At 39.3% G+C, this 12,946-nt stretch overlaps 1 protein-coding gene across 1 annotated transcript in view; it reads left to right on the top strand.

Moving 5' to 3' along the window:
- Positions 1 to 12,802, top strand: part of LYPLAL1 (lysophospholipase like 1) — a 38,176-nt gene extending 25,374 nt beyond the window's left edge. Inside the window, exons 4-5 of the mRNA XM_059677737.1 lie at positions 6,897 to 7,012; positions 8,286 to 12,802. Coding sequence (XP_059533720.1) covers positions 6,897 to 7,012; positions 8,286 to 8,525 — 356 coding nt within the window. The 3' untranslated portion in view covers positions 8,526 to 12,802. The remainder of the gene's footprint in view (positions 1 to 6,896; positions 7,013 to 8,285) is intronic.
- The last annotated feature ends 144 nt before the right edge of the window (positions 12,803 to 12,946 follow it).

Genomic DNA, 12,946 nt, shown 5'->3' with positions numbered 1-12,946 from the left:
GCAAGGGGCAGAGCCAGCAATCGGAGGGGTCTGGGGGTCCCCTGCCCAGGCCTGACGCCTGGGCCAGAGGCATCAGGCCTGGGCTGGGGGCAGAACCAGTGATGGGGGGAAATGAGGGTCCCCTGCCCAGGCCTGAGGCCTCTGTCTGAGGCGTCAGGCCTGGGCAAGGGCTGATCCTGTGATTGGAGGGTGATGGGGTCAACGCCTGAGGGCTCTCAGTATGTGAGAGGGGGCAGACTGGGCTGAGGGACACTCCCCCCCCCCCCACCCAGTGCACGAATTTCGTGCACCTGGCCCCTAGTTATTAATATTTTAATGAAGGATTCAGTAGGAATTCAAATAAAAAATGCTTTGATATTCTGACCAATTTTATTAAACACACATCAGAATGATGATAGGTCACTTTAAAAAATGAATTATGTGAAAAAAACTAGAAAATTATGATTGAAAATGAAAATATAGAGGTAATAGGTACACAAACTGTCCTTATTGCTTTTGTTTAATATGTGATAAAATTTCCAGCTTAATATCACTCAACATATACTCTGTGGTTATAATTGCAACCAGTGTAACTTTGTAAACAAAACTAGTCTCTATATTTGAGTAGGTGGGAGCCCATTCTTTCTCCGTGGTTTTATTTTGATTAGTGGCATTTTATTAAACTTAGTGTTTTAAGAACAATTTTTTTAGTATGTGATATCCAACCTTCTCTCTGTCAAGTAAAAAATGGTACTTCTCATACTAAATTCAGTCTCCAAATTGTTAATAAAAATTTTAAGCCCTGGAGTACTAAAAAAAACCAAAAAACTATCAAAAATGTTACAGTCTAATGAGGGAGATACAGAAGTCAAGTGTTCTAATACGATACAAGTGTTATTGTAAAAATGTGTTCAAGGTACTGGGTGAGCAGTGAGGAAAGAAGTATTGAACCTTTTAGGGAGTTAAGAACTGCTTCTCAGAGATGATTCCAACTGAGTTACAAAGAATGAGTCAGAATATGACTGATAAACAGGAGGGAAACATTCATGAAAGAAAGCGAGAGGCATGTCAGAGTCTCTGGAAATACTGGTTTGGTGCACGCCCTGACCCCTAGGGATTTTGAATTATATGCAGAGAGTGACATGAAGAGTGTGCATTTTAGAAAGACTGTGCTTAACAACACCATGGAGGGCGGCCAGTGTGAAGCCAGGAGAGTAGCAAGAAGGCAGATGTGTGGAGCCACTAGAGCAGTGGTTCTCAACCTCCCTAATGCCGCGATCCTTTAATACAGTTCCTCATGTTGTGGTGACCCCCAACCATAAAATTATTTTCGTTGCTACTTCATAACTGTAATTTTGCTACTGTTATGAGTTGTAGTGTAAATATCTGACATGCGGGATGTATTTTCATTGTTAAAAATTGAACATAAAGCATAGTGATTAATCACAAAAACAATATATAATTATATATGTGTTTTCGATGGTCTTAGGCGACCCCTGTGAAAGGGTCATTCGACTCCCAAAGAGGTCATGACCCACAGGTTGAGAACCGCTGCACTAGAGGGGTGAGAGACGAATGCATGCTCTGTGTCAGGTTTTGGAAACAAGGATTATTAGGAGGATACGTGAGGACAGTCGACTGCAGGTGTTAGCAGTGAAAATACATTCTTTGTTTTTAGTTTTTATCAATGGAAATATATTACCTTCCTAGTGGAAAAGATAAACTATGGCCTGATACGAAGAGCTGGGCCAAAGCTCACCACCTAGCTCAGTGTCTGATAAGAGCGATAGATTTTCAGTGCAATGTGCTTCTCGGAGACATTTGTGAGTCCTCGCTCTCTGCATAAGAAGTGTGTGTATTTAATTTCATATATTTATACCAAACGTGATTCTACAAAAGGTATAAGGAAGGGGGAAGCACAGGCAAATAAATTCAAAATGACTTTTGAATTTTGTTCTCAATGTTGGCAATATAGTCATAAATAAAACCTGGGGCAAGTCCTGTATTCTGAGAAAATTATTAATGACGTTACGTTATCCTAGGGGTGGGGAACTGTTTCTCTGCCCAGGGCCATTTGGATATTGACAACATCATTCTCGGGCCACACAAACTATCAGTTTAAAAATGACCCTGCTGTATTTGGTCAAACATTTCATGAACTCGCCCTGATGCCTTGGCAGGGCCAGGCCAAGTGATTTGAGGGCACCACAGGGCCCGCGGGCCGGACGTTCCCCACCCTGCATAATCGGCCTTCTGGTTTGATTAACAAGGTGAGGTGTCCAGTGTGCAGAATGTAAGTGCATTTCATAGTACAGTCTGCTTCCCTGTTCCTGTCTTGAACGCTTCCTTTCCTTCTGATGTGCTCCTGCATAATGTGAGAAATCAAAGCGGAAAAGGTGTACCAGTTTCCTTTTGTGTACTTTTGTGCTTAGAAAATATATATGGTAGTGACACGACTAAAATAGTTGACATTTCCATTACAATTGACAGGTTTAAAATTGCCGTTATAGATCATAATGTTTCATATTTAGTATTTAAATTATACAGGTTGTTTTCATATCTCTCTCTTGGGCCTTGTAATAGGTTGAGTGGGAACTTACTCTCATTTCAGTTATGATGAAACTAAACATCCAAGAGGTTGCTGGCTAATGCAAAATAGCATTGGGACTAGAACCCAGACCCATGCACTCAGGCAAGAACTTTGTACAGAATGAGATTCCTTTTTTGGCCACTAGGTGGTGATGATTTGTTATTAAGAGAAAATTGATGTAATTTAGGTTTAACTTTGATCTGGGATGTATAGATCTTGACAAATGCTATGACCAGATTATAAGAATTTTGATAATATGAGCATACTATGAGAATTTTGAAACAGGGAGAAGTGCTTCTGGAATTATACCTAAGTAGAATTCTAAGTATCCATCATGAGGGTAATGGTTAAGGGAGTTTTGGTCTGTTAATACAGATGAATATTATGTAACCATTAAATACTATGTATACTGTCACATAGAAGACATTTATTAAGTATGCGTTCAATGAATAAAAGTATAATTAGGGAGTTTTGTGATTCTTTTGAAAGACTTTCAAATCAGTATTACATGAAAAAGGTATAAAATTATACATTTAGAATGTTTAACTATTAACATGAATTTTTTTAAAATGTCAAAATTATGTAGGAGTAGTGAGATTTTAGATATTTATTTGTATGATGGAAACACTTTACATGATGGGTGTATACTAATATATCGATTTTATAAGATTTAAAATAAAAATGAAAGGATAGTTGGAATTACCAAGATGAAGCCTGCCACCAGCATTTCCAGGATCCCTTGTCCTGACTTAATACAAGTATCTTCTGCAGCTCTTTCTTGGAGCTAAAACTTAAGAATGACAGCATCCTACTTGCTTTTAACTCATGCATGTCTTAATTAAGCAACTTACGTTTCTTTAACAGCTATTATCAGGATTTTCAAGCAGTGGAACTGCTGTTCTAACAGTTTTGCATAGATGATGATAAATATTTTGGTTATCCTATAAATTTTGTGTGAGAAAATATACAAATATATACATATATATTCTCAAGTCTTTTGAGACTTTGTCACAGTTCAGTCTGAAGCATAACATATAATTAAATAGAAGAATTGTTGAAATTTGGAGGGAAGGCAGATTTTATTACATTTTAAAAATCCTATTCAATTGATAGTAAACTTGAGTTGTAAGTATTTTTTTCTCTGGATTTTGTTTCAGATAGATTAACTTATTTTTCCCAGTACAGTTTTTTTATATATTGTTTCTGTTTTATTTTATTTAAGGAGTTCATAAAAACTAGGTTTATTATTTTTTAACATGTTTTATTCAGCTCGTTAATCTTAAATGTATGTTGAAATGTTAACTCTTGACATTTTAATACTTTGCCAGCAACTATAAATATACATTATAACCATTACCTACAATGAGTTTACTATTTGGTATTTACTTATTGGACAGTATATTTTATATTGCATTTTAGACATTTAGATGGAAATTGAATTCAAATAACTAGTCCTTTGTGTTAAATGTTTTTCTATTCTAAAAAAATACACAAAGTCCCTTTTCATAGCAGTGTCCGATGCTAAAGGTGACTGCATTGTCAGAGATGGCTGGTGAGAAATTGCAGATTACCTCCCGAGAGTATAAGTGGGTAAGGGACATACATTACATTTTTAAATAATAAGATTTCAGTCAGTACATTTGTCTCCCTTGTAAATTATGAAAATTGAACTTGAGGTTAAATGCTTTCGGGATGCATTTATATTTGTTTGTAATTACATTTCCTACGTGGAAAATGTTTTCTGTTTGTGGTTGTTGTTGGGCTACATGTCCTGATGATGTAAATTTGTCACCTTGCAGAAATACCCTGATGGGAACTGCAATTGACCGTTCATGTATTCACTAAGTATTTATTAAGCACCTACTATGTGCTAGGCACTGTTCTGTGCCTAGGGAGGGCACATCAGTGAATAAAATATACAAAAACCCCTGCTCACATGACCCTGATAGTCTAGTGGGGGTTGTCTTCTGCCCTGGACGGTTATAGAGTCAGAGCAGAAGTGGCTGCATGTAAGAGGTCTGATAGTAAAGATCTACTTGATAAATTCCACCCAGTGATTCAGTGCTAGGAAAAGTTTCCAGTACAATTTGGTTTGCTTGCTTCTGTGAAGGAGTATTGCCTTGCTACAGGGAAGCAGTTACATGTCTTACCCCTAATTATGCTGCCCCTCCCTTTCTCTTTTGTTCTTCTTGGCCTCTTGGTCTCTCCCCAGCCCTTCTCATCCTCCCTTCATTTTAGAGATGTAATTGTATTGTTAACAATGTGTTTGATAAGCAACTTTGAATTCATTTTGTCAGTAAAAGGTGAAAAGGGGAGATAAGAGAAGGAAGTAGAAGGTGAGTATTTGCTAAGATCAATTTTGTGAACTTTAAAGAAAGGCTAAGAGTATATTCTAAGAGGTATGGAGTCTTATTCCCAAACTGAAAGTAAAGTTCTGTAATTATAATAACTGTAAATTTTGAAAGTCCTTGCTGTTTGAACTTTTACAAGTGGTTATTAAGCATTTATAGCATAGGTTTTAAAATGTGATGGAAACCCTAGAGATCTTCTTGTTCAACTAACTTTACTGGAAATGAAATAATCTTGTATACAGTAAGCTCTTCATGTTTTAATGGGACACGGCAAAGATGTTTCAGTGCACAAATTTGTAGGTAATGGTGCCCGTGGCTTTTAACATTGTTTGTAATGTGATGCACAAATGCAAAGTTTACATACAATTCTAAGACATTTATGCTCCCTACTCCCCCACCAGGCTTATTTGTGAGCCTCTAATTAGATGTATCTGCATCTGGGAGTGGTTTTGAAAGAGCCTTTCAAGTGGTTCCCATCCATGGTGAGCTGCTGCTACTGGTGAGCCCCTTATTTCCTTCTCATTCTCTGCTGAAAGCCACAGGTGTAATATGTATCATACTGCGCCCTTTGTAAAAATCTGAACTTCCCAAGGCTGGTGATCTTGACTCATAGATTTGTATCCTGGGTCCAGAATACTATGACCAGCCTGCCCCAGATAAAGTAGTTCTACTTTAATAAATACCAGCACGAAATCTGGGTTTCACAAGTCCTAGCTTTACAGCTGAAATTAGGGGTGCAGCCTTACCCAGGTCATCTGATCTCCTGTGGCTAAAGCTCCCTTCATCTCTAAAGGAGATTGCAGTAAATTCAAATGTACAGTCCCTAAGGGCTCAGCTTTATACTTCGTTCATTGAAATAAAGCAGGAAGCTGGAAATTAAGAGCTCTGAATTCTATACCAAAGTATATAGTATATTTTCATATTTCCACAGTGTGCAGCTTACTTTTTGTATTTCTCATGAAATAACTCTGACTCAGGACAGAGAATATCATACCAAGTCTCTCACCTGAGGTTGGGTCACCCTCTCTGCTGTGTCTCCATTATGATGTCTCTGTTTCCCCTTCGAACATGAGGTCCATGTGTTTTCACACATGTGCTGCCCAAGGGAGCGCTAGGTTTGTGTATATTAATCTGGGTACTTCAATGTGCAGCACAGTGCTTGGCACGTAAAAGACAATAAGGTTTGTCAAGTGAGTACATTGTTTTTTAAACTTAACATTTGCGTGTGTGTATATATACCATCGTCAGGCAGTTTTCAAAATAATATTGTAATCCAAAAATGTTTTAACTAGCCCACCCAGTCTTTTGAGTGTCTTCCCTAGTTCAGAGGTCACTAAGCATCTACTGGTGGCAGGCACTAGAGCAGTGATGGCGAACCTATGACACGCGTGTGTCAGGTGACACGCGAACTCATTTCTTTGGTTGATTTTTCTTTGTTAAATGGCATTTGAATATATAAGATAAATATCAAAAATATAAGTCTTTGTTTTACTATGGTTGCAAATATCAAAAAATTTCTATGTGTGACACAGCACCAGAGTTAAGTTAGGGTTTTTCAAAAGGCTGACACGCCGAGCTCAAAAGGTTCGCCATCACTGCACTAGAGGTATAGCTTCTAACTTGGCAAAAGATGCATGTGATTAATTCTAGTGGCACTGTGAGGACTTACAAGTATAAATAATGCACTGTGACTCATATTTTGAATTATAAATCTTTTTACTTGAACATGATTGCTTTGTTCAATTCCAGCTCTTTTTTTTTTATTATTAAATATCCTTCCCAGTGATGACATGGACGGGACTCATAGCTGGTCTTTATCTGTGGTAATTGAAGTAGACTAAATTAGTGCCACGTCTTTAAAGGTCTGTCTTCATCTGCTTTTATAAAATGTTTGCGGAAGACGGGCACAGATGGATCTTGTTGTGAAGTATTGCTGCACGTGTTCTGTTCTGAGAGTGAACTCTTGCTTCTCCTAGGAGGCTTTTCCATGGGAGGGTGCATGGCGATGCATGTGGCGTATAGGAATCACCAAGATGTGGCGGGAGTGTTTGCTCTTTCCAGTTTCCTGAATAAAACCTCTGCTGTTTACCAGGTAAGTTCCAGCTTTAAAAATAAAAACAACAGGAAAATACATGAAATATTCACACGTTGAAACTAAAACAATTAACATGGTGATAGGCCAAGTTAGTCATATGGTTTATTCCAGCCAGTAATTAAGCAAATGTCCTGCACGAAGAATATGGTTAAGCCAGGTGTCAGAGGGGAAGGATAAAAACAATGCATCTGTGGTACATGTGGAGCCTTCCTGTACAGCAGCGGTTCTCAACCTTCCTGATGCCGCGACCCTTTCATACAGTTCCTCATGTTGTGGTGACCCCAACCATAAAATTATTTTCGTTGCTACTTCATGAATCGTCATGTAAATATCTGATATGCAGGATGGATTTTCATTGTTACAAATTGAACATAATTAAAGCATAGTGATGAATCACAAAAACAATATGTAATTATAGATGTGTTTTCCGATGGTCTTAGGCGACCCCAGTGAGAGGGTCACTCAACCCCCCCAAGGGGTCGCGACCCACAGGTTGAGAACCGCTGCTCTACAGGGTTTCCCAAAAAATGTGTACACACTTTGAATAATTATATAGGCAGTGTTTATTAAAATACATTTCATTTTCAAAATTAAGCTATCGTCTAGTAAAGCGAGTATACATTTTTGGGGGACACCCTAGATCAGGGGTCCTCAAACTACGGCCCGCGGGCCACATGCAAATACAAATATTGTATTTGTTCCCGTTTTGTTTTTTTACTTCAAAATAAGATATGTGCAGTGTGCATAGGAATTTGTTCATAGTTTTTTTTTAAGCTATAGTCTGGTCCTCCAACGGTCTGAGGGACAGTGAACTGGCCCCCCGTTTAAAAAGTTTGAGGACCCCTGCCCTAGATGATTCTAGCTGTTGGCTTATTTCATGAACAGAATCAAAACGACCTACTGCATTGTTGACAGCTGTTTCACAGCAGCGTCCCCTTATGACTGTGGTCGTGTTGCAGCTTTATTACCAACAGCAGAAATGGCAGATGTAGAAATGAGAACTAGAACGTATTTTTCCCCTTGATTGCCTCCCTCTCCAAAGAGGTCTGTCTTCCCAAGTCTCCTTGGGAAATGCGTGGACCGGGTCTGAGACAGTCCTCTGTGGAGTGAATGCAGGTCACACACAACAGAGCCCAGGCCAGGCCCACCGGTGCGTACCTGGGACAGCACAGTCTCCTTTTTCCCTTTCAATATTGGAGTTTTCCCCGCTTTCTCTGACTTCCAAGAATGCTGTCCTTTAACCTCTCCACCGGTCCGTCCTCTTCTCTAGGCTCTGCAGAAGCGTGCTGGGGCGCTCCCCGAGCTGTTCCAGTGCCACGGGACTGCTGACGAGCTCGTCCTTCATTCTTGGGGGGAAGAGACAAACTCGGCCTTACAGTCTCTAGGGGTGAGCACCAGGTTCCATAGCTTCCCGGGGCTTTTCCATGAGCTAAGCACAGGGGAGCTAGAGAAACTGAAGGCCTGGGTTCTTGCAAAGCTGCCAGGAGAAGTGGAGAGGCACAAGGAGTAAATCGAGACTCACTTGTTGCCCTGGCTGTTGTGGCTCAGTGGTTAAGCGTCGACCCACGAACCAGATTGAGGTTCGACTCCGGTCGGGGCACATGCCCGGGTTGTGGGCTTCATCCCCAGGAAGGGGCGTGCAGGAGGCAGCCGATCGATGATTCTCTATCAATAAAAACATGTTTTAAAAAAGGATTCAGTTGTTAACACATGTCATGCCTTCATGAAAAGTGAATTTTACTGCCAAATTTTATGGTTAATGGTAATTAAAATATTAATAAATATCAACAGTTTACCAACTCGTTATTGTAATGCCTAGCACCATAGAGAATAGTACAGTGTTATTATGGCAAACATTAATTTAGACAAATGTATATTATTTTTAGAGTCATTTTTTGTAAATACAGTGTATCCCCCCAAAATGTATACACACTTTAACAGCTGATTTCTATTACATTTTGAAAATGAAATGTGTTTTAATAAACACTGCCTTTATTCAAAGTGTGTATACATTTTGGGGGGACATCTTGTATTTGTAGACCTTTTAAGTAAATATTAAAAATTTTTAAAGTATTCAAAATAGTTTAAGAGCAATAAGGAAATATGAAAAGACCTAACATGGTATTATTTATCTTTCCTATTACTTTCTTTAAATTACCTTTCCAGAGAGACTTATGTCTCTGTAGTTTTTGACAGAATAACCTTTATTCCAAGTTTACAAGGTGGCTGCACAGGGTCTCCCTTGACCATCACAAGAGCTTGGTAAAGCAGACTGAGTAGCTGTCACTGGTCTTTGGGAGTAGGGGTAGGAGGGTGAAAGACTTCGCCGAAGCCTCCAGAGCCAGGCCTCCTGAGTCTCAGTGGAGCTCTCTCTGTTAGAAGCCGCTGCTCTAGTCCTGGAGGTCCAGGTATGCTCCATCTTTTCTACTTTATCCATCTAGTCGGTGTATCACATGGCGCATTCTCCTGATGACATTTCAGTTTTATGTGCCCACTTGTAATCTGCATACATTTTTTGATTATATATCTAACAAATTCTTTGCCCATTTTTATTAGGATGCTTGTCTGGATGCTCTGTAAGAGATTTTCCATACATGCCAGGCACCAACTATTTTGGGGGGAAACGAATCCTTGGTTAGATGTTCTATAAAATTTAGTCTATGGCTTGCATTTTTTTTTCTTGCCAGTGTAATTAAAATAACAAAAGCTTATTAATATTTTAATTTATATTATGTGCTTTTAATGTCATGGTTAAGAAAGCCAAGGTCACTAAGATTTGTCTTCTATATTTTCTACTGGAAGTTTTATAGCTTTAGATCTTAGATGTAGTCTGTGGTCAGTTTCAGGTAAACTTCTATATACGGTAAGAGTTAAGTATCAAGGGTCATTTTTTGCATATCCAATTATTCCAGCACCACTTGTTGGAAGGACTGTCATTTCTCCACCGACTGGCCTTTTGCAGCGGTGTTGAAATTTCAGCTGTTGAAGCACAAGTAGGTTCCTTTCTGGACTCTTTTGTTCCATGGATTTACTGTCTGACTTGATTTCTGTAGCTCTGTAATAAGTCTGGAGAACAGATTGCAGTGTTATTCCTCTTTTATCAAGTCTTTGATATTTACCCACTTATTTACCTACCTTTTTCATTGCTCTTCAATCCTTAATGTAGTTTCAGATTTCCACATGGTCCCTTTCTCCTTCTGCCTGAAATAGTAGATACCATTTGTGGTAGTGCAGGTCTCTGCTGCTGTTGAGTTAACTTCTGCATGTCTGAAAAAATAGTATTTTTCTTTTTAAACGCTATATAGAATTCTAGGTTGATGAGGGTTTTTTCTTCCATTCCTTTAAAGACCTTACACTGTTGTCTTCGATGGTCCCAAAGCAGTTTTGCTCAGGACTGTGTCCCACTATCAGACACCATGTCTCAGGACTCGAGCTGCTGCTCGCTGCAGCGTGAGGTTTCGTTCTGGCTGGTGGGAGCTTCCACTTTCCCAAGCCCTCCGTGAGCCCACTGACTGTTCCTTTCGGTGGCTCCTGCTTCCCCCACACTCACCTGATGGTCTGTACTTTGCTGAAGTGTTGAGGGGACCCTCTGCCGCTGTGTAACATCCTGTTCTGTAAGCTCTGGGCTCTCCCTCCCCACACTGGCTGGGCCTTGCAGCGCTCACCTCATCTGTTTCTCCTTCGTAAGGGATGGCGGTCCTGTGCTGCCAGAGTCCAACATCTGGAAACATGCATGTGGTCCAGCTTGTTAGCTGTTTCAGGTCGAGTAAGTCTGGTCCCTGTTTCTCCATCTTGGTCCCAAGCAGGGGCCTCTTCAGGTCTTTTATTTGAAGTCAGAAACTTTACATTTAGAGGAAGGGACAGAGAGAGGGAGGGGAGAGAGATAGAATTTAATAAAAATCCGAGAGATTCATTCTGTGCAGTTTTAATTATCTTACGCTTTTAATAACCTTCAACTTCTTCACGTTTTAAACGCATTGGATTGAGTATACGTGGGTCACGATTGTTTAAAACCCTTAGGGCTATAGTTTGTTCTAAGAGTAACATATATGCATGTCATAGATAAGGGTGTCAGGCCTGTAAGTGTTGAGTGTATACAAACCAAATATAGTATAAGGGAAAGGCTTCCAGATTTTTTTTAATGAATACTTGTCCTGCCACTTAATAATCGCATATTCCAGAGTAAATCTCAGTCTCTGCTACGGTGTACTCCTTGGTTAAATTTTTGTGAGAGGATCAAGGTATATAGCATGTATAAGTGCTTTTAATAAAATGTAAAGTTAAACAAATGTAAGGTATTACTCATTTTGCCAGAGAGGGAGGGGCGTGTGCATGTAATAGTTACAAATCTTTCTCCACAAACTAATCTGTGTGTAGAATATATATCTAAATACTTTACATAGATAATCTTCAATCCAATTCTGGTCCCCTAGCCACTGGGCTCAGAGTGTACTAGTATTCGTTCTCCGTTATCCTGAGCTCTTTTACCTCTTTCCAAATCATGCAAGACCTGGGCCCCTTGCACATACAGTTGCCTCCCTAATTTCCCCTCATAAAGAGGAAATAAGGTGGAAAGCCATTGATTCCCCAGTTGACCATAAAGTTTGGCCAACATGCTCGCTACCACTTCCCATGGTCTCCCCTCAGATTCTGCTGTTCACCCTGCAAAGCCTCCATTCTTTCCTGTCTAGTCCTTGAGTGCATTACAACGTGAGTGTGCAATTTCTTTGGAGATACTGAGTGGACTTTTATAAAAATGTAAAACATTACTTCAAGATATATTTTCTTCGTACTACCCCCAAATTATCATGTACATTGCATTTGTGATTTTATTTAGGTCTTTTGTTTTGAATGGGTTGTGAAACCCATATGTGATTTTTATATTAGGGATTGAATTAATGGTTCTATGATGAATAGTGGACATCCTGTTTTGAAGAAATCATATTTTGGGCAAAATGCCCATTAGTGACTTATGTTTTTGCCAGTAGTTTAGTTCAGAGCCTCTGGGATCTTTCTCTCTCTTTTTTTGTTTTGTTAGGAAGTGATGAGAAAGTTTGATTCTTTTGCATTCTATTTTAAATTCCTGTAGCAGTGATTTCAAAATAGCTTATTACTTCGTTTTTTGTTAGTGCAGCTAATTCATCATTGTTTCTTTGTTTTTGGTGCTTCACTTCCTACTTGTAAGAGCATAGTACTACTTTTAAAATCCCTGTTTTCATTTTGTTTCCCTCTTACCATCCCAGTTTTTCTAGTCAGTTGTTGGCTTGTCCAATTGAAGCTAGAGACACACTTGACATATTAATTCATTGACGTATTAATTTTGGCAAGTCTTGGTATGCTCTCTTTTGCCAATAAAATTATTGAAATTGAAAAATTGGGTGGGGATGTCCACGAAAGACAGAAGTGTTTCCCTTGGGCATTAACTATTAAGCCAGTTTCTCTATGACATAAGAGAGAAGTGTTAAACCAACGTTCACGGCATGCCACTGGTGGAAGCAAATATATGGTTCTCTCTAAAAATTTCACTTCAACAGCAATCATCTCAAGTCAAGTCTAAAACCAGGACTTTTCAATAGCTAATGAAAAATATAGCAATTTCCAATAGTAACTGAAATGCGTTTTGTTTTTTTCTGTTTGTTTTTTTAGGTTTCTTAATTATCCTGTGAAATGTCAGGCAAGAGTCAGGACAGCTGGTTAGCATTGCCTTAGTTCTGCCATAGAATCAAAATCTTTCCATTGCTGGAGGCAATTCAGAGATTGCCATTTCACACAGGAAACTGAGGCCTGGACAAGTGAAGTGAACACTTAGCTCCTGGGAAACAATCTCCCTTCTCACACTGCTCACTGGGCCACCCTGCCATCCCGGTAGCATTCAGAAAGTGTGGCTAAACATTCACTGAATTGCAAGCGTTTTAGATTCACAGCTATTTC

The sequence above is a fragment of the Myotis daubentonii genome, chromosome 20, assembly GCF_963259705.1.
Source record: "Myotis daubentonii chromosome 20, mMyoDau2.1, whole genome shotgun sequence".
In the NCBI taxonomy this organism is placed as follows: Eukaryota; Metazoa; Chordata; class Mammalia; order Chiroptera; family Vespertilionidae; genus Myotis; species Myotis daubentonii.
Note: the sequence above shows the minus strand (reverse complement) of the source record. Positions and strands in the feature narration are given on the sequence as shown.